This window comes from Halichoerus grypus, chromosome 6, assembly GCF_964656455.1.
Source record: "Halichoerus grypus chromosome 6, mHalGry1.hap1.1, whole genome shotgun sequence".
Taxonomy (NCBI): Eukaryota; Metazoa; Chordata; class Mammalia; order Carnivora; family Phocidae; genus Halichoerus; species Halichoerus grypus.
Genome location: NC_135717.1, coordinates 98388948 through 98412609, shown reverse-complemented (window position 1 = coordinate 98412609; position 23662 = coordinate 98388948). Strand labels below are relative to the sequence as shown.

At 37.2% G+C, this 23662-nt stretch overlaps 1 protein-coding gene across 4 annotated transcripts in view; it reads left to right on the top strand.

Annotated features, from left to right (window-relative positions):
- BCAT1 (branched chain amino acid transaminase 1) overlaps positions 1 to 20821 on the top strand; it is a 103608-nt gene extending 82787 nt beyond the window's left edge. For all 4 annotated transcript variants that reach the window (XM_078075764.1, XM_078075763.1, XM_078075766.1 and 1 more), the window contains exons 8-11: positions 1743 to 1828; positions 4845 to 4985; positions 7072 to 7146; positions 14534 to 20821. In XM_078075764.1, the coding sequence (XP_077931890.1) occupies positions 1743 to 1828; positions 4845 to 4985; positions 7072 to 7146; positions 14534 to 14575 (344 nt within the window). In that variant the 3' untranslated portion in view covers positions 14576 to 20821. The remainder of the gene's footprint in view (positions 1 to 1742; positions 1829 to 4844; positions 4986 to 7071; positions 7147 to 14533) is intronic.
- The last annotated feature ends 2841 nt before the right edge of the window (positions 20822 to 23662 follow it).

Below are 23662 nucleotides of genomic sequence, written 5' to 3'. Positions count from 1 at the left end.
CTTGCACTTGCGAGGCCTCTGTTTTTATTTAACTTTACGTAGTCTTAGAGCTCAGCAGGCTTTAGGAAGGGTCCAGTTTGGAGGCACTGGAAGTATGTTTGTCTCTGTGTGTGGGGTCTGCGCACATACACACACGTAGATCCCTACATTTATGTGTCCAGCTAGCTAGCTATTGCAAAACACAGGTTTATTTTGAGATCAACACTTCTAAACATGACAAAGAGTAGCCCTAAGAACATTGCCAAGAACAAATTTTCTCCTTTCCAGAAAGTGGTTTTCAGCAGATGATTTTTAGAAACAAACTTCAAAAAAATCATGCTGCTGTCTCCTAGCAAAAAGGATTATTCATTCATTTATTTATTTTTTTAAATTCAGAAACACTTATTACGTACCACACTGGGCCAGGCACGACACCAAGTTTGGGGGACACAGGCATGAATACAGAGTTTTGGTCTTCCAGACAGCTTGGCTCTTGGGGACATCTGGTGGAACCACAGAGGAATAGGGGAGCCCCGACCACAGGATACTAAAAGAAAGGACAGTGGCCCCAGTGTTGGGGCATGTAAGTTCTGATCTGACTCTCCCCCAGTGTTACCAGTCTTGCAAGTCATTTATGTTTAGAGAGCCTCTGTTTTTTTCTGAAAAGTAAGGATTGCATGAGGTGATTTCTGAAGTCCTTTTCAGCTGCTTAAAATGGCTTGGGGGAGCTTAAAGATACCAGCGTGATTTCTACAGTTCTTGCTACCTGGTGATCCTTTCAAGCATACCTTGTTTATTGCTCCGCAAACACATGATAAGCAACACGTCTGTTACAGGGTTCAACATCTTTATAAAGTGATGATTTAAGGCTTAACTTTCTCCCTAGATTTAGACTCCTGGATGCCAGATGTGGGGAGGAGAAGGGGATGTTGAGTACTAGAGACTTTTCCTGTAAGGAGGGCTTGTGTGGTTGTCGGATCACGCTGACTCTTGTAGACAGATCATCATACTGGCCCTTGTGTTGGTTAGGAATGCATGTGATAATTCTTATAGTAGACCAGTGTCTCAGCCTTGGCTCTCCATAAATCACCCATGGAATTTTGTTTTGATTCTTTGGATTTCTTTTTTTTCTTCTTTCTTTTTTCTTTGTTAGCCACATACATGCTTGAGCTTACCCTGAGCCTGTTAACATTTGAATTGCAGAGGGTGAAGTCAGTATCCCCATATTTGATGTGGATACTCCTCCAGGTTTGGAAATCATTATAGATAGGTATATCTACAAAGGGTGGTGTAGAAGCAGTGACCAACCTGAATAGGCAAACATACTTCCTGAGGCTGGGTTCCTCCACAGGATTCTTAGATGTTTTGGTAATGACCAGTGTTCCTGCATCCGGTCTATCTACGTGATTCTAATTACTAACCAGTGTTAGTCCACGGAGGTAAATTTTGACTTCAGAGGGTTCCTCTTACTGTTTGTTAGTGGAACATCATCTCAGTTTTTACTAGGTAAAGATAAATTGAGGATGATTTGATGAAGGGCTTTATTTCCTTTTTCTTCTTTCTCCTCCTCCTTCTTCTTCCTTTTTTAATAGAGTTACTTGAAGTGTGAATTGATTTGGGAAGTTAGATAATGCAGAACAGTAACATCATCTTCGTGTTTATTACTAGCAAAGTTTCGAGAAACAGTTTTTAAAAATAGCTGTTAATATAAGGCATGGCTACTGTAGTTAAAGTTTGAAAATATTCCAATTTCTAATTGACAGAAGAAGAGCTGGCAACTCCTCCACTAGATGGCATCATCCTTCCAGGAGTGACAAGGCAGAGCATCCTGGACCTGGCACACAAGTGGGTGGGTGCCTTTGACACGAACAACTTTATAAGCATGAAACAGAAAGTAGTCGAAATAAACCTGGCTTCGTGTTGAAATAATATTCTGTGGTTCCATCCAGTGTTTTCTAATCTTTAAATCCTGACTTGAGTGGAAATAGCTCTTCCAGAAGGACTGTCTTGGCAACCCCACTAAATAAGTATTGTTTATAGGAAGGGCAGAGAGAAAACAGTTTGGCGAGTTATCCTAGTGAGGAAGTATTCCAGTACTAATCTCACGCTCTTTACCAGGTGTCTCCTACCAACTCACCTGGTTTATACTTCATGTGCTACCATTTCGCCCGTCCTGAACTTTTCCAATCTAAGTGTGTTGTTTCCAATTGGCAGTGATTTGTAGTTCTTCCTTTCCTCTATTTATTCCAGCGTAACCATGCTAGTCAGAGAAATTAAAGAATTTTACTGACATACAAATGTTTGCTAACATCACGTTATTAGTTTGGCTGCCTTTTTTCTCCCTCCTTCCTGCCCCCTGTCCTCCCCAATTCACATACATGCTTATTTTAAAGTCAAAACACTCAGGCAAATGTAGTTGTTTTCAGTGGAGTTTCTGATCCATGTGACACGGGCAAGCATGTTAAACCATTTGGTATTGAAATGACATTTATAACATACTCAAGACGAATGTTGGATGAGTTGGTTATCTGGCAAAGATTCTTGGATGGAACTTTTGACCCATGTGTTAAAATGGTCTCCAAGGGACATGAAAAGACTTTGAGCACACTGTGGTCAAACAGTATTAATAGGACAAATGTTTAGAAACGCACATATTATCTAGGAGAGGACTAGCATAGTTTCTCTGGAAAAGGCTTTGGAAATAAAGGAAATGTGCTATAAATAATTCTACAAAACCCTGAAGTAGACAAGACCCAACTGCCACATGCTGGCTGGCACATTGGGCATGACATTTACAAACTGTTGGTATAATTTCAAACAGCTTGCCCTGTCCTAAATATGTTTGCAGTTGGAAAGATGTATTTTTGAAGCTCAGTAATTTTTGTTTTATTAAAGAAAAAAATCAACCAAGTACAGAAGGTTTGATGACAAGTTGCAAGTGGAAATGCTTTCCCACACTAATGATTTGCTAGCTTGAAAAATAGGTTATTATGGAGGAAGTTTTTCCTTGACTCCTTAGCTGTAATTTATTTTAAAAGCTATTTTAAAACAGTGAGATATAAATGCCAAGAGGCATGTGGGGGGTTACCATTACTTGCCAGACAGGGGAAATTGTCCAAAGATAAGTAAGGGTGAGCAGAGTAAAAACAATTCTGTTTATTTACAAGAGATTTTTTTTTTTCTTTTCCAGAACACAGAGCTCATCTTGTTTTCAGTTAACTTGGCTGATTTTCTGGAATTTTATTTATTTATTTATTTATTTATTTACCTTTGAACAACATAATTGCAATTACAGGCTGAGATAAATTGAAACTTGCAAAAAGCCATATTTCTATTGTAGGCATATTTCCCTACCCTTCCAAATCATACTTACAGCATGATGCCTTCTTCTTCTAATGTTTTAAATCTTGCCAAGGGCTGTGATTTTCATTTTTATCTATTGTGGATTTGTAAGTTTTAAAAAATACTCTCATCTTAATAAAAAAAAGGCAACAAAGAATGGATAGTTTTTTTTTTTTAAATAAGATGAGACAGACTTTGAACTTTAACCATTAACATAAAAGAATGAGAATGAAACAGATTGAAGAATGAGTATTAAACAGATTGTTTAAGCAGATAGCTTAAAAACATCAATTTTTCTTTTCATTTCCTATCTTCAAGCAAATAAGTTCAAATGGTTCAGCAGAAGTCGATGAGGTTATACCAGTAATTCTCTGATGAAATCTGACCTAGTGGGATACTAAAGAGAAGGAAGAGGATTTCTGCTATAAAGTCAACTGAATCAGTGAATTTAGGAAGAAAAGAAACATACAGTGCAATTTCTCAAAGTCCAAATATATTTTCTATGTTTTAAAATAATGAAATATTTCAGATAGTGAAACTCAGTCTATGTTTTCCCTCCATGAAAAACCTAGTAGAGGAGGAAATTTGGAGCCAGTCAGATCAGACCTGAGTTCAAGTTCAGTTTCTGCCATTTAACTAGCTGTGTGGATTTAGGGATGTCACTTAGCCTCCCTTTGAACCTTAATTTCCTCATCCGTGAAATGGGGATGATAATACCCACCTTAAAAGTGAGAGAACTTGGCATGCAATGGGTGCTCAATAAATGGTAGCTATAATTATTAATATTATATGATATATTCTTTTATGATAAATAGGGTTCAAGACACTGTTAACATAGAGCATACCTTAATTAGCACTGGGGGTGCCTTATCTTGTGAGACCTCAGACTTGGCAACAAATAAAGGCTAAAAAAGCTGGCCTGTATGAAAATATACCATGTATTTTATAGTGATCGTCTTATTTTATATTCTCTGATCATCTCATTTAAAGATGCTATGACCTCATATGAGGAATTTGAGAAACAAGACAGAGGATCATAGGGGAAGGGAGGGAAAAATGAAACAAGATGAAACCAGAGAGGGAGATAAACCATAAGAAATTCTTAATCCCAGGAAACAAACTGAGGGTTGCTGGAGTGGAGGAGAGTGGGAGGGATGGGGTGGCTGGGTGATGGACACTGGGGAGGGTAAGTACTATGGTGAGCGCTGTGAATTGTGTAAGACTGATGAATCACAGACCTGTACCCCTGAAACAAATAATACCTTATATGTTAATTTAAAAAAAATAAATAAAATAAAACAATAGAGATGCCGTGACCTCGAGTAGGTAGCTTAACACCTCGTGTGTTTACCCATAAGATGGTGGTGCTCTCCTCAGCTTTCCCTCAGAGGATAATTCTCACATTATTTGAGTTCAGTCAGAATGTAAAGTAAGAAGGTAAGTACTGCAGGGTTTTTTGTTTTTTTTTTTGCATGCCTTTCCCTTGAAAATATTAATATTTTTATTTTTTGTATTCCAAACAGGGTGAATTTAAGGTGTCGGAGAGGTACCTCACCATGGACGACCTGACAACAGCCCTGGAGGGGAACCGGGTGAGGGAGCTGTTTGGCTCTGGTACAGCTTGCGTCGTTTGCCCAGTTTCTGATATACTGTACAAGGGTGAGGTAAGACTATTTCTTCACCTCCTGTCATTTCCAAGCATTTGCCTATAATTTAATTCTTCAAATGTGTAAATGAAATGCTAGTTGGACCCAAGATGCAAAGGATTTTTTTTTTTTAAATATAACAGCAGTTTGTCTCAATGAACCTGTATTAGCAAATTATTTACTCTCATCTTTCCAGTGATTTTGTGTAAGCTCCAATCTTGGGAGGAGTCAGCTTTGTCCTCAGACAAGTATCTCATCTGCCTTATGTCAGTTTAGGGACTGGAGATGTGCCAATAAGTTTCCACTCTTATTTCTTTCTACTAGCTCACTAAAAAGTTCTACAGGTAGTTAGTTTCAGTTTCTGGTTTCCAAAAGGACTCCTAAACTACTGGAGTAGTAATGGCAAACAGCTGTGGGAAACTCAGTTGAATGATCAACTCCTGCATTTATTGTTGTTATTATTGCTGCTGTCATTATTATTCCTTAGACCATTTTATAAAAAAATTTTCATTTGGCAAAGTTGATACACCTGCTAAAATCCTCCAAAAGAAATTCAGTCATTTGGTTGGAAGAAATTTTCTTCTCCCAGTAAATTAATCTGATTTTATATGTGCTATATTTCCATTCCTTGTGGGGGGCGGAGGGTTGTGGGTTTTTTGTTTTTTGTTTTTTTTATTCATTCATTCATTTTTTTAAAGATTTTATTTATTTGAGAAAGAAACAGAGAGAGTAAGAGAGAGAGAGAGAACACGAGCAGGGTGAGGGACAGAGGGAGAAGCAGACTCCCTGCTGATCAGGGAGCCCAATGTGGGGCTTGAAACTGGGACCCCAGGATCATGACCTGAGCCAAAGGCAGACACTTAACTGATTGAGCCACCCAGGTGCCCCTGAGCTCTGATATTTAACATCATTGTCTAACGTCATAGCTTAAAGGCATGTGGGTATAATTCTTACAATGTGAATTGGCTTAAATTAATCATATTAAATATAAATTTGATTGGTTTTTAAATTTAACACAATTATTTTTCCTCAGTAATTTTCTTTTCTGATTTTAATGGTGGCTGCTTCATTGCTTGAAATTTTCAAACTTGATTGTAAGGAATGACTTTTGACATGATTCCATCTAGAGATTGATCGTTTCGAAGGAGAAGAACTAAATTATTATGTATCAATACTTATACTGATTATAAAGCTACTGTTTCACATTTTATTATGGTAATATCTAGGTAAATGCATTATTGGTCCACTTTTTTATTTAACTAAAGTTGCCATTAGGTCAGATTTTTAAAGTCCAATTATTTCACCTCTAGAAATAAGAAGTCGATAAAGTCCAATGCATTTTTAATAGTCTTGTTTCACAGGCTATTCAGAACTAACCGGTACATCTAATTATCCTGTTATCACAAAGAGTGTAAGAAGAAAAGTGACAGCATGGGCTATATCTGCTAAAATCAGACTATCAAAAGCCTGCAAGCCAGTGAGGCAGGAATGGGCATGACTCAAATGTAAATTAGGGGCATGAAATCTCTCAGTACCCAGTGTAACCATGCCATCCAGCATTGTGGAGGTTGTAGCCCCCGCAGGTCTGACTTTGAACAGACATAAGTTTAGTCGCCCCATTTGTGAAGGCATAGACTTGCTTTAATTTATGTTCCTGCAATGACTTGCTTTAATTTGTGGCAAAATGTTTTTGAGTTCTCATTCCCTGCCAGAAGGATTAGGTACAGAGGCCAATCATTCATCCTGTAGATTCTCAGAATCCTGAAAGGGGTAAGATTCTTTATGTCTTGCCACTCTTTTTGGTTCCCATAGCTTCTCTTTGGTTCCTCACATCAGCCTAAAGACTGACATATAAACCAGTTGTGCCCTCAAATCTGTTGGTAGACAAGAAACAACCTGTCATTGGCTAGTTTGTTTTTATTCAAATTCAGAATAGAAAAGGGTCTTTGGCATAGGGAGCTAGTGTACATAATCAGGTTATCATAGTACCATTCCTTATCTCCATGGAATTGCCTTGACACACTAGAATTGCTGAGTGTCTTACTTACTGTCACCATCTACATGGATATCCTCAAATTATACTGCATGTGGTTTTCTTTCGTAGACTATACACATCCCAACTATGGAGAATGGTCCGAAGCTTGCAAGTCGGATCTTGGACAAATTGACTGATATTCAGGTAAGGGCTTCTTTCTTTGAAAATGTCATCTTATTTCAGTCAGAACTTAAAGTCAAATCATATTTCAGTGGAGAGAAGAGAGTAGTAAGCACTGCCATTTGGGGTTAACAAATTAAATTTATAGAATAAAGCACAGAAGAAAACTATTACCTGTGATTTCAACACTGAAATATAACCATTGTTAATTTTTGATGTCTCAACTTTTGATATTTTGTGTTTATATACTTTTCGATAATTTTTTCTAATAGGGTCATAGATGATTTTGTTACCTGCTTTTTTTTTACCTAATAAATCATTTGCTTTTTCATATCAATAAATTTCTTAATTCCATGTAATTGGATTCCATTATATGGATACACCACAACTTTAAAAGAGGTATTATTATTGAACATTTATGCTGTTGGCAATTTTTTAACTGTTATGTACAGTGCAATCTTTGATTATTTCCTTACGATAAGTTCGTGAGATTGTTAACTGTTGGGTCAAAGAGTGTGCATACCTATTTTTTTTTTTTATACTGTTAACCTTGTTCTGCTTATGTTTTCCTGAGCAACAGTTTACAGTAGTGTCTCATCAGGCAGTTAAGCCTATTTCTAGGCAGGCATATCAAGTACCAGGTATTGAATGCTGGGTCATATAAAAGAGACTGTTCTGTAATTTGCAAACACCTTACAAGTTGTTGAAAGTTTTTGTTGAGCCCAGATATCATCATTACCACTCACTGAACATAGCCAGGGGAAGCTGAGATTCATACTGGGAAATGTGAAATAAAGTCTGATAGTTTGGGTGATAGCCAACAGTGCCAGGTCTAAAAGCTAAAAAAGTTGGTTGGCAAAGCAGCAGCCCCCTCCAGAGTGACTGAGGTCCTAGGATAGTGATAAAAATGGTATTTTTGGAAGACTTACTCAGCAACATTTATGCAAAATTAATAATATTAAAAGGTAAGAATGATTGTGGTTTTTGAATCAATGAACTATCGATCTTCCCCTCTTCAGTGAAGGCTTTCTATAAAGGAATCTTCCGTAAATAAAATAAAGGAATTTCTTAATATTAGAAGACATAATTTACTGAGTTGTTTTGTACATAGAAACAATTTGGAATAAATTAAGTAAAACTTTAATGAAAAATATTGGGATGTTTTAGTCATCTTAATTTTTTTTACAGTTATCTGAGTAAATCTGATGAAAGTAGTAAGTTATTAGTGTTTTGGTCAAATAAAAAGCGTAAATAGAACAAAAATATATAATTGGCTAGATTATGAAAGCCTTTATCCAAAACAGAAGTTGAAAGATTTTTAAGGGGAAGGGGGTATGTCGTTATTGTGATAAGAAAAGATCACTTTGGAAAAATTTCTGGAACAAGTTGTACAGAAGAGAGAAGAGAATGTTTCATTCTATTGAAAGTCAATACACAAAACAAGAGATTTCAGAGTCACCTCTTAGAGATTAGATAAAATAAGAAAATTTATACTTAATTTGATTCGGTTGTAAAGGATTAGAAGAAAAGGAATAGAAGTCGACTAGGCTGAGGGGAAAAATCAAACTGTATTAAATTTGAATCGGAAGAAAGATCTAAGTAGAGGTGTTTGATGGACATAATCATCATCTTAGCTTTGGCTAAGACCGGCCAAAGCAGAAATGCGTGTCATCCCCAGGCAGATAGTGACAAAATATATGCATCAGAACCCGAAAGTATAAATAGAAGAGAAGCCCAAAGACGTATTTTCGGGGCAAGGTGGCAAGCCAATACAAAAGTTCTCAGAGTGTTTTTAAAGTAAGATTAGGACTGCAAGGAATGTTTTTGACTAATTCATTCAATAAATATGTGTGTGGAGCACAAACAGTATGCAAGAAGCTGTTCTAGGTGCTGGTGATATAATAGTGATAAAAGGGATAAAAAAAATTAGAGATGTCAAAGCTATAGAAAGACAAAATAAATATTCAACTTAAATGTGAGACCACATGAATATGTTTAAAAATAAAAGATATATATGAAGCAGAGAATGAGAAGAAACAATATTCTCGTCTTACCTGTATATAGTCTCTATAGTGCCTGTAGCTAAGAAGAAATTAATAATTTCTCTTTTTACCCTAGGTAGTAAAGTATAATGGTAGTAACACTGAAAATTAGTGATACATTCAGAGCTCCCTAGGAACAAGGAAACAAAGGGATAGTCACAGGATACATGATTCTGAATTAAACCACAAACCAGAAGGACCAACTCCCGTCCAAATTGTTAAGTAACAAAGGACCATCCATTCAGAATCTAAGACCACATCCTTTTTCAATTATTTTATGCCTGTGGGCATGGAACCTAAAGTTTCAAAATTACTCTCTTACAAGATGGCAAATTGGTGCTGTCAACGAAGCTATGGGTATCTGTTTCTCTCCAAGAAAAATAACTTAAGCGATTGTTGAGGAGAAAAGCATAGAATTGCATCATGTTTTACGTTTGATCTCTTTGACGTTACATGGAAACATGGATATTTCCTACAAAGTGCTCTGGTAAATTGAAGAAGAGGAGAGAGACAACAACCAAAAAACCCTCAAGATTCTTGCCACTGTGACCTGGGGGGGAAATTCCTTCTTAACCACAGATTTGCTTTTCATTTAACTTGTGTATTTCTGTATCTGAGTAAGAACCTCTGAGGTTAAGCATTCATTCCGTTTGGCTAATTTTCCATATAATTCCATGGGTTTTAGATTGCCCTACAAATACCTCTTAGGAGGGGAGCATTTCAAATGACAGTCTCTTTTTTTCTTTTTTTAAGCCACAAACAAAAACACGTTTATGTTACTTAACCAAACTGAAACTTGGAGAACATTGACCATATTGCCAATGTTTCTTTTCTCTCCCATTCCTCTTTGCTAATCTGATTACTCACCATCATATTAACCTATGTGCCTGCCATTTGGGGTCTTCTCTGTTCTCCAATATGCTCTGCTCTCTGTTGCTTCTTCCTGCCTTTCTGTACCTTCTATAGTTTTCCCACTTGAGAAGTTATTGGTTGTCCTTCAAGGCATATCTCCTTGAGGAACCTTTAAAATCTCTTTTGAACAACATCCCTTTCCCCCAGTACAAACACCTATTCATTCATTCAAATGCTAGTTCTTCCTCCAGCTTCCATAGCACCTGGAATGATCACATATGGCCTTTAAATTGTATTTAGTCACACACTTATCTTTGTTCCAGGTTGTTTGAATGTAAGGATTGTTTTATTCCCTTCTCGTAACCCCAATATTCAGTGCAGGGCCTGGGCTCTAGTATGTACTCAGTGATGTTTCTTGCATAAATAAAAAAGGAATGAATAAGTGAGGGATATACCAGGCAAATACTGAAGAACAGAAACGTGTTGCTCTTGTATATTAACACATTCTGAGGAGAGGTGGGAGGAAGGTCTTGAATAACGTCAAATTACTTTGCAAGAAAACTTTCAGAGGACCTGATTTTTCACTTAAAAAAAAAAGTGAAATACACATACCAAGACTGCTATCAGGATCAGATAAAAGCTGGAATCCAGGCCTCAGATATCAGGACAGTATGTTTGTGTAAGTAGCAGTGCTGCTGTTGAGGTTTTAGAAAGTGGGAAGTAGTGATTGCAGAGACTTGAGAGGTCCTGAGTAGGTTAGGGAAAGGAAATCCCAGTGAGCTAGGAGCAGGATCTGTATTGATTGCAGGCCACCAGATGGAATTTCTTTCAAAAATCTGTTTTCCCCACTAGTGGCTACAGCTTTGTGAGAATAAATGACCATTAGTAGTCTTGCATTTTTCTTGTTTTCAGTGGAACCGCTTGATGGCTTTTAGTTACATAAGTTAAAGAGCCCCACCACTTTCCCCTGCTGATGTCCTGAGTTATCCTTCTCTTTGTGTGCATACTAAGTGAACATTGCCAGATTGCCTTGATGACACAGTCCCTTGACCAACTTCCCAGCCCCTCCTTGTTCCCTAATATACACTTCTCCACATTACAGGATTACAGAGCTTTGCAGGCCATTGAATAGGATTTAGAACAAGAATAACAAATTGTTACCTGGTGGGCAGCACTGATTATATTTTTATTGGCATCATATAGAGTAAATGCATGACACGTAGATTGCCCTTTATGTTGCTAAGATCTTTCTGCTGAAGGTAAAAGGCATTTTAGCAAAGGCCATGTAAAATTATTTGCCATATGTGCATTGAATGGGAAGTAATGAACTTGTCATTATTCATGTTTTGGTGTAGCGTTCTTCCTGGAATTCAGGAAAGGTGAAATTTCTGTACATCACACTGTTAGGCTCAGAGTATCACACCACTGGCTCAGTCTGATCTGCCATGTTGCTTTAACTTCGTCTTTGATTCCAGTGAACAACATCAAGTCAATGTGACTTAGAGTGCACCTGCCAAATGCTGAAGGTGTGGGCCTGCTGCTGTGGTTTTGTAATCACCCTGACGATGGGATAAGGACAGCCTCGCCCAGGCAGACATTGTTCTTTCCCCTCCTCTGGACACCTGCTCCTGAGGAAAGAAGATAATTTCTATTTCTACTAAAATCTGTCATCTCTGCTTTTGAATTATTTTGCTTTGAAAAATTAAATCGAATTATCTATCATCCAAATGAAAAGTTTGATTGCTAACTGCCTAGGTGTAGGTATTATAAATGACCTGTATTATCACATCTCTTGGATGCATCTCAGAATGCTATAATTTTACATAAAAGCATAAATTACAGGATGCGAGGGGTAAATCTTAATATATGTTATGCAGGTTCTTAGATGGCCTATGACTGTCATTGTAACCAAAATTGATTTTTGACTGTTTATAAAACTAAAACAACTAATTGGAAGCAAATTTACTTTAACTGATGAGATTCAAGATGAAATTATGGTGGGCGTGAATCACAATAATGTAGATCTGCTAAAATGTCAGTGTGATGACACTCAATTGTTATTAATGGCATAAGTGTCTAATGTATTAATGGGAATCCAGGCACGAGAAATAAAACACATATTTTGATCTTAGCTTAAGTCATGTCAGCACCATACATAAATCAAGCAGAATTTGGGAATGTTTTATCCAGCATTCATCATGAATCAACAACTGTAGTTATAGTGGGAAGCCACACTCTTTAGACAACTCTTTCTGGTATGGATTCAGCAAGTCACTTATAGTCATTGGGCTTCCTTCATTCTCCTTTTTCTATAAACCTGAAGGTCGTAAGTAGACCCCTTCTTGGCTCCCAGTATTTTTTAACCAATTTTGATAGATTCTGCTCTCTGAGGTCTTTAAAGCTCTTTAAGAGGCACACAGCACATGGACAGTGTCACATAGGAGAAATGGCATCAAACAGAGGCAAGAGCTCTGGGCTTATGATTAAGAGTTTTCTAGAGCCTTAATGTCCCTATATGTAAAATGAGAAGCTTGGCTTAAAAAGTTCATTGCTCTTCACATTTGATTTTTAAAAATTTTTTTTTTTTTAAAGATTTTATTTGAGAGAGAGAGAGCACAAGCAGGGGAAATGGCAGGCAGAGGGAGAGGGAGAAGCAGGCCTCACAATGAACAGGGAGCCCGATGCGGCGCTTGATCCCAGGACCCCGGGATCATGGCCTGAGCCGAAGGAAGACGCTTAACCGACTGAGCCACCCTGGCGCCCCTTGATTATTTTTTTTTTAAAGATTTTATTTTTATTTATTTGTGAGAGAGGAAGAGAGGAGAGTGTTGAGTGTGAGTGGGAGAGGAGCAGAGGGAGAGGGGAACACAAGACTCCCGCACTGAGCACAGAGCCTGATGCGGGGCTCAATCCCACAACCCTGAGATCATGACCTGAGCCGAAATCAAGAGTCAGATGCTTAACTGACTGAGTCACCCAGGCACCCCACACTAGATTTTGAAGGAGCAGAACTTTATACAAAAGAAATCTTTCCTGGAATCTCAATATACAAAACCAATCAAAGTGGAATTGTTCTGAAATAAAAATCCAGAGCCCCACTATTTGACTCATCCCCTGCATTTTATTTATTTATTTTTAAAGGTTTCACTTTCAAGTTATCTCTACAACCAACATGGGGCTTACGACCCTGAGATTAAGAGTCACATGCTCTACTGACTGAGCCAGGCGCCCCGAATCCCCTACATTTTAGATGATCATTAAAGTTCTTTCCAATTCAGAACTTTGTATGTTTTGTATGAATTTCAACTGAAGTTCTATTAAGACTGAAAGGGGGACATCATCTGAGTGATTTAGGCAAGCACATGGTGGCAGACATAATGGCATGCTGCTCTGGGTGGTAGGGGAGATATGTTCCAAGTCTGTCTCCACACACATGGCTATGTGAACACGTGGCAGGAATTACAGATAGTAGCAAAGAACATGTAATTTGGTGTGAGAGAGACCTTTGGCTAGAGTCTGGGCTCTACCATTTACTAATTGCCTGAGTAAGTTTTTCAATCTCCCTAATACAGTTTTCTCATCCATAAAATGAGATTGATAGTGGCACCTACTATCTGGGGTTACCGTGAGGATAAATTTAGTAATGAGTCTGTAAAGCACTTGGCACCATGGCCTTAACATGCAGTACTTGCCCAAAGAGTGAGAGCTCATTTACACACAGAGATGTTTGTTGAATGAATGAATGAATGAATCAAAACTAGCTTTCTACTTCTGACATCTGGAATATCTTTATTTCATTTAATTCAGTTTTAAGTATGAAAATTCTGGTTGGTAAAAGTGAATCACTTGATGCAAATAATCAAATTCTGATTCTGATGTAGTTCCATAACTTTTGAAAGAATAAGAAAAATTGGGATGCTAACATCACAGAACAACTTTAGAGAACAGAGTTGCTGTTCAGAGCCACAGGGCTTGTCCATTTAATATTTTTGTCCACAAACACAAAACACTCTTGAGAAGGGGGCTGTTAGAGCAGTGACTCTCAACCTTAACGTCACAATCACCCGGAAGTGTTGGCTGAGGCATGGTTGCCTGGACCCATCCCCAGACTTTCCTGATTCAGTGAAGTCTGCGCTAGGGCTAGTGATGCGGATGCTCCTGGTCTGGGGGATACACTTTGAACATTACTTCTTTAGAGTAAAGATGACAATAATTAAATTTAACTCAGTTACTTTATTTGGACAGCAGAAGCTAAATACAGAATGGCAATAAAAAGGCAGTACTTCCAGACCTATACCAGCTATAAATTTGAGTTCAACCATAATTATGAAATTTGTGATTCTTTCCAGGTATTTGATTCTTTCTCTCTAATCGCATTTTTAATGTGAATATGCTTTTAATGTTCAAAACAGGAGCATACCTTTTGTACAATGTTGGTTGTATTACTGAGTTTAGAAGCGATTCCTCCACTGTTAGCTTTTGCACTTAAATATGTTTTCTTGCTTTTTTTGTTGTAGTACGGAAGAGAAGAGAGCGACTGGACAATCATAGTGTCCTGAATGGAAAATACAGGATATCACCTGTGTGCTGTTGAGACAGACCGTTGCAGTTGAATTATGATAGATTTCTTTAGCTACCTGTTTTTAGTTGTGCATAATGTAGTTTGTATTATCAGTGTTACCGGGGTGATTGTTTCTTCATGCCAGAGAAAATGAATTGCAATCAAGTGCTATTTTGTAAACTTGGTAGTAGAAGCTTACTTTACCTTCTCTTGGAAAGATGATCATGTAAGCCATATAGCATAGAATTTTCCTCAATAATCTTAGTGCCTCCCTTAATACTTTACTCAGATACAGAAGTGTTTGTTTATTCCTTAGCTTAAGTTATAGTCTCCTCAACCAAATGAGTTTGTGTTTGAAAACTGATCTGAGTAAATGTCATAGGTAACATTTCCTGTGATATATCTTCATCTTCAGAAAATGGTTGGGTTTTGTTTTGGTTTTTTATCATTAAGACTTTGAAAAACTGGTTTTCTTCCCTTCACATTTTTTTTTGCAGGCCCTCCCCCCCGCCCAATGTCCATCTTAAGGTAAATCTCTCCCCTTCTTGATGTTGTCACGGTCTGCTCCAAGTTCTCCTTGTGCATCAGCAAGACCTGTGCACATTTCCACCATTGTCCTTTCTGCAGTGTATTGTAATTGGCGGTTTGCCAGGCTCTAATACAAGACTGAGGGTCTTGTGCCTTAGACATCTTTGTAGCCCCCTGCCTGGCACATAACAGATACTCATTAAATAATGAATGATCATTTAGCTTCTATAGAAGTGTACCACCTTTGTTTCTATATTATGAAACCTCTTTATTAGAATTTGTGGTTGATTCTGACATTGTGCACATGTACCTCATATTGTCTTTATTTTCCAGGGACTGCTAAGTCATTAGAGATACTCAAAGGCATAGCTTGTTGGAGGGATTATTTTGTATTTAAAGACTGTCTTGGAATTGAAATAACAGCTCTAGTGAGGTCGTGATATCATACCAACCAAATGGAAATGACATTTGTTAAGTGTTAAATACAAAATAAATCCTCATATCTAGCTTTTTGGTAGAAAGCAAAGGGGTATACTTTGCTTTTGTAGGCGTTCATTTCTTTTGAATGGGGATTGGATGATCACGTGGTTAGGATACAGGGAGAGCAATTCTAGATGTTATTTTCCTCATTTAGGAGCTGTGAGTTAAAATTGAATCCTGGTTTATCTAGGGGAAAGTCAGATCTTGCTAGAAAACATTTACCCTTGGAAGGTCAACTCTCAGACATTATATTTTGGTTTCCCTCAGGTCTAATAACTTTCATCTTGCTGATCATATTTCATTCTCTTTTCAGAGCAAGGAAAAAAAACATTCTAAAAGTTTGATGTGTTAGAAAAATTTCCTTAAGGCATTTAGCAGCACATAGCAAATGGGGCTTTGATTCTTTTCCAAGACTTTTGACCATAGGGTCCTGTTAGATAGGGATGGTAAAATGAAAATTAGGGAAGTATAAGATGAAAAGGAATAGTAAAAATATCTCTTAGGGGGCTTTTAATTGGTGATCTGAAGTCTTGGAAGAGTCTGTTCTTTTCAGGCCTCAAGTACTTTAACTGTCCTCTACACACATTCACCAAGTAGTATTCTAAGGGTGTGCATTTGCCTTGGCTAAATCCCGTGACCTCGTTTTTAATATAGTAGTCTAGAAAAGACTTAAAGGTAATTCTAACCTGTCAAGTAGCACTTAATAACTAGACTCACGTTTCTATGAGAAACGGAAATCATTTGTTTGCCATAAATACATTTTATACTTTGCATCTCTAAATTTAGTATGGCAACACATGTCCGTTGTAGAAGTTAGAGAACAATATATCTTGACATTATGTCTCTGTGATTTCTTTGATCAAACCTTAAGAGCATTTTAAGCCCTTTCTACCAGATGGAGTGAAAACTAAGGATATACATTTTAAAAAACTGGGGGAGGTCTCCTAAAACAGAGAACACAATCTGCCATTCTCTTTTAAGTAGTAAGACAGAAAATTGACCTTGACACTAACTTGTTAAATAGATTTAAAAGGAACATCTGCACATCTTTTTTCCTTGTGCACTATTTGTTTAATTGCAGTGGATTAATACAGCAAGAGTGACACATTATAACTAGGCAATTATCCATTCTTCAAGACTTAGTTATCCTAACACTAATTGATCATTTATGGCGTAAGATAGTCTAGCATTAGGAACATGTGAGGCTAATCTGCTCAAAAAGATCAACAAATTAATATTGTTGCTGATATTTGCATAATTGGCTGCAATTATTTAATGTTTAATTGGGTTGATCAAATGAGATTCAACAATTCACATGTGCATGAATATAAACAGAACTGGTGGCACTTAGAATGATAATGATTAACTTATTTTGCATGTTCTCTTCCTCCCACTTTTTTTTTCAGTTTTTACATTTCAGACCAAGTTTGTCAGCTTTTTCCTAAACACATGGGTAGAAACCAGGATTTTAAAATCAAGTGTTCAGACATAAACAAAACTTGGGCATTTCCTAAAGATACTGGCTATTAGAAATTTTCTCGGTTACAGTCATTTATTAAGGATTCCGTTCATGATGCCCAAAAGAAGCATCAGCTGCAGGAGTGCGCAGCATGTTCTCTAGGACCTGCCACTGGCAGGAATGAATAAACTAATACCTGTTTTTACCTTTGCTTTCAAAAGTACAAAGGAAGAGTGAAAGGGAAAGAGAAATAAGGGAAGAGAAAAATTGTTAGGGAATCATGTTTTTTTTTCTACTCGGTAAATACCCTCGATTCTTTTCTCAAAATATTACCATAAGAAAAAAAAAAAGGTCACCGACGGTAGCAGCAAGAAAGCACAGCGTAACACCACCTACATGACATGCAGGGTCAGCCCTCCTGGAGTTAGGGGAAGCCTACGTTAGACGCCATAGGTTAAAATTCTTCATCGTATCCATTTTATTGCTTGATGTAATTGTACCTAAACAAGGGGTCTTGCTTTCCTCACATCAGCAGTCTTAAACGCTTGAGGCAATTAATGAGTATATCTTGGTCAAAAGAATTGTAGGAGCCTTTTTACTAAGGTGGCAGAATCAGCTCCCTCCACTTTAGGGGTGATGTGCTATAAAATCAGCTGCCAGTAAGTTTACTTATTCTCCCCTTTCCCACTCAGCGCTCAGTCACTGTATTCTTTTTCCTTAAAAAGTTCCTGTTTAAAAGTATATGTTCAGTTTACCATTATGATTGGGAAAATGTATTTTAAGCAGAAAATGACAACACTTGTTCACTTTATCTTTTCTAAAATATTTAGGGCAATCAGTTTTCATCAGATGGACTAAAAGCAAAGGGCTTAGGGGTTAGAGAACCATTGTAAGGATTCCCTACTTCATGTTCTGATGCTAAATGTGATCCAAGAATTCTTTGTAATGTGGATTTCTTATGTGGATATGCAGAAACTTAGGTTATAAATAGTAATGCTCACAAATAGTTTTAGTGGACACTTTATAACACCTGTCACTTTGTTTTACCACAAGTAGGATTTGTTCACCTGTTTTCCAGATGTCTCCCCCCAAAGGAGACAAAGAGTACCAGCTTTTCGGTAAGCATTACCTATGACAAAGGTCATAAAGATTAGAGTTCACTTTGTCATTTAATTTGGTAAATGTTGAGTACCCACAAATTTGTATCTAACATAACTAGCAGTAGGGATTAGGAAGTTAGTTTTAGAAAATAAATAGTACATAGACATTATATTCATGGAGTTGATACTCTACTACATAAGCAAATTTTTAGATGAAAAGGGAAATATTTAATGTAATTAGATGATGAGATCTGACAGCCAGAACACATCTCTTATCAAGAAGTCACAATGAATATTGTCATCTCATTTTTTTAAGGAAATTTGTTCCTTTTTTCATTCCTTCCTTCCTTCTAGTGCAAAACTACTCAGTGGGGTTAGTATTTAGAGGTTATTCAGCCACTGTCTACATGGTGTGAATTCCCTCTTGATTTACTACTTACTGCCAGCCTACCTAGTATATTTGTTAACTACATTCTTTGGAGCAATGTTAACTTGTCATAGTTCATCTAACAAAAGATCACCTTAAATTACAGCATCCTTGTTGATCTTAAACTCAAAGTCAGGTATTATTGAACTAAAATGTTCTTAGGGTGCGTTTTTCTGGAAAATATAATGAATCAAACTGTTTAGAGTGTTAGCTTGAAAATGATGGATCCAGCTACTCAGAAAAATCAGATGGAAGACTAATATAACAATGATTTTTCATGGTTTGAGGTTTTAAAAGAAAGGCCTTTTAAAGTATTGCAACGAGATTATCGTATTCATCATTGCCAAAACACATTTTAAATAATTCAAAGGTAGAAGAAAGTGATTTTTCTCTCCAGCATACATACTCTATGACAAGACTTCTCAGATATTAATTTGGGGGGCTTGATTAGAAAAAAGGCAACAGGATATAATAGCATTTGTGGGTAAATAATTCCCTGGGATCAGATATAAGTAAATATATTTGCTTTAGTGAATGGTAAAGGCATGAAATTCGGTATTAGAAATGAAGCAGTCTTTAAAATCTGCTGGATACAGTGACTGAAGTCTTAAGTAATCATATTCTGTCTGGAGCTGAATTTTTCATAACACTGTAGACCCTACTAATAAGGTCTGAAACTTGAGTTGCATAATGTCCAGCTTACAGAATCCACTGCTGGGATGGTAAGAATTGACGATAAGCTGTGGTATGAGAATGAATTGAAATACAGTTTCATTGACAGATTTCTCTGCACATCCACTTCACAATGGCTAGGTTCCTTGTTGCCCATTATTAAATTATAGGGAAAGAAACTTTTAATTAGAGATGTCAGAAGAAGAACAACTGAAGGTAGAGGAAGGAATAGAGGGGAAAAAAATCAAACTTGCTTCTGTGTTGTCCAGAGAAGCCTTTTCCTTATCCTGCCAGCCGTAGGCACCGTTAGCTTTCAACATAGGTGCCAAATACAAATAGTGCCGATTAGGAAGGGGCTAAACAGAGTGGTCAGTGCATCGGACATTCGAATTAAGCCTTGATCTTGACGTAATAATCTGATAGTCTTGTTACATGGAAAACACTTTACTACAAATTTAGGTAAGACTTTATTTTATAATTGCAATAGTCTGTAAGGTCTATTGTGTCATTTCTTCAACATTTAAGATTTGTGAAGCTTCTTGAGGCTGAAAAATAAGTGACAAGGAGTAGATTGTGACTTTTGCCCCACCCCGTGCCCCCCTTAGAAATACAATTTACCACCATCCCCTTTTCCTTGGTGAAGGTTAACTGACTTGGAAATTAGTTGAATATTGACATTTAGTCTTTAAACTAAAATCATGCTGCAGTTTCCCCAAGTTGATTTCACAGTGGTCATTAAAGTCATCCTCAGGGTTAGTGCAGGAATGCAAATATCTGCCTCAATTTTTACTTCATTGATAAGTTTTTGAAGAGTGCAGGAATTCTCTCAAGTGTATGGCTATAAGTAGATTTTGAATGAGGTCTTAGAAATAAGCTGGCTAATCTGTAAGTATCTATAAATTCTGCAGATGTTTCCCTGGTGACTTTTGAGAATGAATGATGGTTCTGTAGTGGACTCAAGTAGCTAATAAACAGAGCCTAACCCACTGTTGTGAAGAATTTGCACTTACTTGGTAATGGTGGCTGAGAGAAAATAAGTAGTTTGAGGAAGCAGTTTTTAAATCAGAGTTTACAGATAGAAACAGGAGAATATCAGCTTAACTATGGAATTTTTAGAATGTGTTCTCTTGCATCTAAATCTAATTGCAATGAAAAAGCCCAGCCATTGAGTCTCTCAAATTTCTCTAGTTGTGTAGTAATTCTTGAAATTCTCTTTAAGAAAAATCAAGTAGAAAGAAACACTTTGTAAATAAGGCTTGGCCTTCTGGAAAAGTTGTTTACAGGATATGTGAAAGGACTCAAGATCATTGAAAGTGTAGTGGAAATGTGGAGAACAACGTGGGTAAAGGAAACTACCTCACTCTTTGAAGGTTTTGTAGAAGCACAATTAAACCTCCTAAAATGGCTTTGTCACACATGAACCTTCTGGTGTGAAAGAACTCTATATTTGTAGTGTCTAAAGGACCTGGAATAATTGTATTTTGCTGGCAATAGACACATTCTTTATTGTTTGCAGATTCCTCATCAGATCTTTAATTATGCACTTGTTTCTGTCATCAATAAAACAACTCAAAAGAATCCTGTTTGTGTAGTCTCTTGAAATCGGCATTTGTTGGATGCATGAAATATAACGTAAATTGCCATTTTCGTGGTGTTCCAAGGCTTTTGGTCATAGGATGTAAAGGTAGTGTATTTTTAAACCAAAATGACATTGAGAGCAGGAGAAGAATTGAGCACACCAGAAAGACCTGAAACCATACACCTGGATAGAATCTAAATAGATCTATTTTCAAACATTTGGATATAAATACAGTGGGCTTTTAAGAATTGTCCTTTCCTCTGAGTATGGATCTGTCTTTAGTAAAATTTAGCTTTGTCTTAAATTTTGCACAGAATAAGGGGAATAGATTGCTTCTTCCTATTCACTGCCCTAATGCATCTACCTCACTGATACGATACACCCGGAAGTGGCTAACTAGCTTTAGAATTAAAAACCCAATATAAAGTGAAAGGCATTCCATCGAAACTCAGAGAACATCAATGGTGTGTCCTTTTAGTCAAACCAGACCTTGTATAAACTGCCCTCGTATGCACATATCTGAGAGAATGAAGCCAAATGCGTTCTGAGGGTCGCATCTATTCATTTTCTTGTCATTTGTCCCAGTGATTGCCAAGTACAGCAAAACCTAACGTTTTTCATCAAGTTACTATAAACTGACTTAAAAGTGTCAAAGTGCTCAGTGACCCGCTTCTCCCAACCCTGTCAACCTGTGAAAATATTAGCCTTTATCAAGGAGTTAACGTGCAGAGTTTGGAAGGTCCAGGTGAAGGTTACTAGTCAAGTTCTCTTACAGCATCAATGCTCAAATCCCACAAGAGTGACAAAGATAGACCTGTCATTCCTGAGGGTGATGACATACATTCACTGGAGCTTGTATGATTTATCAGTTGAGACAGCAGTCTCCTTCAGGGGAGAAAGTGTCTCTTCAACATCAGTTTACTAACAAGCCAAAAAAAAAAAAAAGGGCTTGGAGGAATGGGGAATTTTCAATCTTTATAATTATTTTTCTGCTAAGCTGATTCAATTTGATTGTAAGCATATTTTTAAAATCAAGAATCTGATTCCACAACATGGCATATCATAGTTGCCTTCCACCATGATAACTTACCTTTAGATGAAATGTTCTATTGTAGCCTGACTTGATTTATAATGGTGATGACTTGCAGGATCACATTCTTGTAACCAAAAAACCCACAGCCATGATGTAGATGCTTCTTATGTGTATGTAGAACAATCACTGGGCTTAATTCTCTAGTCATGTCTGTGATATGATAGTGTTGGGATAGGGATAGTGTTGACTGAAACCCATGGTCATTCTCTCCAAAGTCACTAAGTCTCTGTGGTCACTACGTGGATAGGATTTTTGAAAAATCTATGAGAGTAACTCATAAAAAATTTTTAGGGTTACAAGAATCAGGCAGAAAGTATCCCAAGTGTAGTGTAGCTATTTTTAAACTGAACTGATTCAATTGAGAAAGAGGCAATTAAACTGCGTTTATTTTATTTTTTATTTTTAAAGATTTATTTATGTGAGAGAGAGCGTGAGTAGGGGCGAGGGGAGAGGGAGAATCTCATACAGACTCCCCACTGAGCACAGAGCCTGACTTGGAGCTCGATCCCAGCACCCTGGGATCATGACCTGAGCCGAAGGCAGACGCCCAACAGACTGAGCCACCCAGGCGCCCCACAAAACCTCTTTCTTAATATAAAGATTGCCTAATAATTAAGAGAATGGTTAAGGGCCAGCAACTGACCCTGTGATTTTAAACCAGTTACTTAAATTCATGAAAAAAAAAAAATGGAGATCATAGCAGTATCAGCCTCATGGGTTATAAGGATTAATGAGTTAATATTATAAAGAGTTTATAACAGTTCATGTGTAAAGTGTGAGCTAATGGAATTTTATTAAAAATAGATGAATGAACCCAAAGACAGAGAGGAGCTAATAGATACTTCACAAAAATGTACAGAGGTGTGGTGATCAGTTCTTCCTTCCATGCCTGGGGGAGGTGGTGAAATTTCCTAGCTCCAGACCAGTAGCACAGGACTAGAGGTGTAATCTAGCTTCCCTGGGCTGCTTAGGGTGAGTTAGAAATGTGTGATCTAGTCAAGCCTGGAGGTAAAATCCAGGGCTAGTCCAAGCAATGATTGATAAAAAATTGAGAAGTATTTAGATGGTTTTAGTTTTTGGAAATAAAGTTTAGTTCAATGTTCTATACAATACAATTATGATGGTTAATTTTATGTGTCAACTTGACTAAGCTATCATGCCTGGTTATTTGGCCAAACACCAGCCTAAATGTTGCTGGGCAGAAGGTATTTTTTAGATGTGATTAACATCTAAATTGGTAAAATTTGAGTAAAGTAGAATACTCTCCACCATGTGGGTGGGCCTCATCCAGTTGAAGGCCTTACCATCAAACATAGATTTCCCAAAGAAGAAGGAATTCAGTCTGAAGACTGCAACATAGAAACTGTGCCTGAGTCACCAGCCTGACTGGTCTGCCGTGCTGATTTCAGACTCAAGATGGAAACAATGACTCTTAACCTGAGTTTTCTGCCTAACAGCTTGTCCTACAGATTTTTGATTTTCCAGACCCCACGACTGCTTGAGCCAATTCCTTAAAATAAATAGCTCATGAGATATATATCTCTCAAAATATATAATATATATTGCATATTATACATATATATTATATAGGTTCTATATATATATTGGTTCTTTTTTTTTTTTTTAAAGATTTTATTTATTTATTTGAGAGAGAATGAGAGACAGAGAGCATGAGAGGGAGGAGCGTCAGAGGGAGAAGCAGACTCCCTGCCAAGCAGGGAGCCCGATGCGGGACTCGATCCCGGGA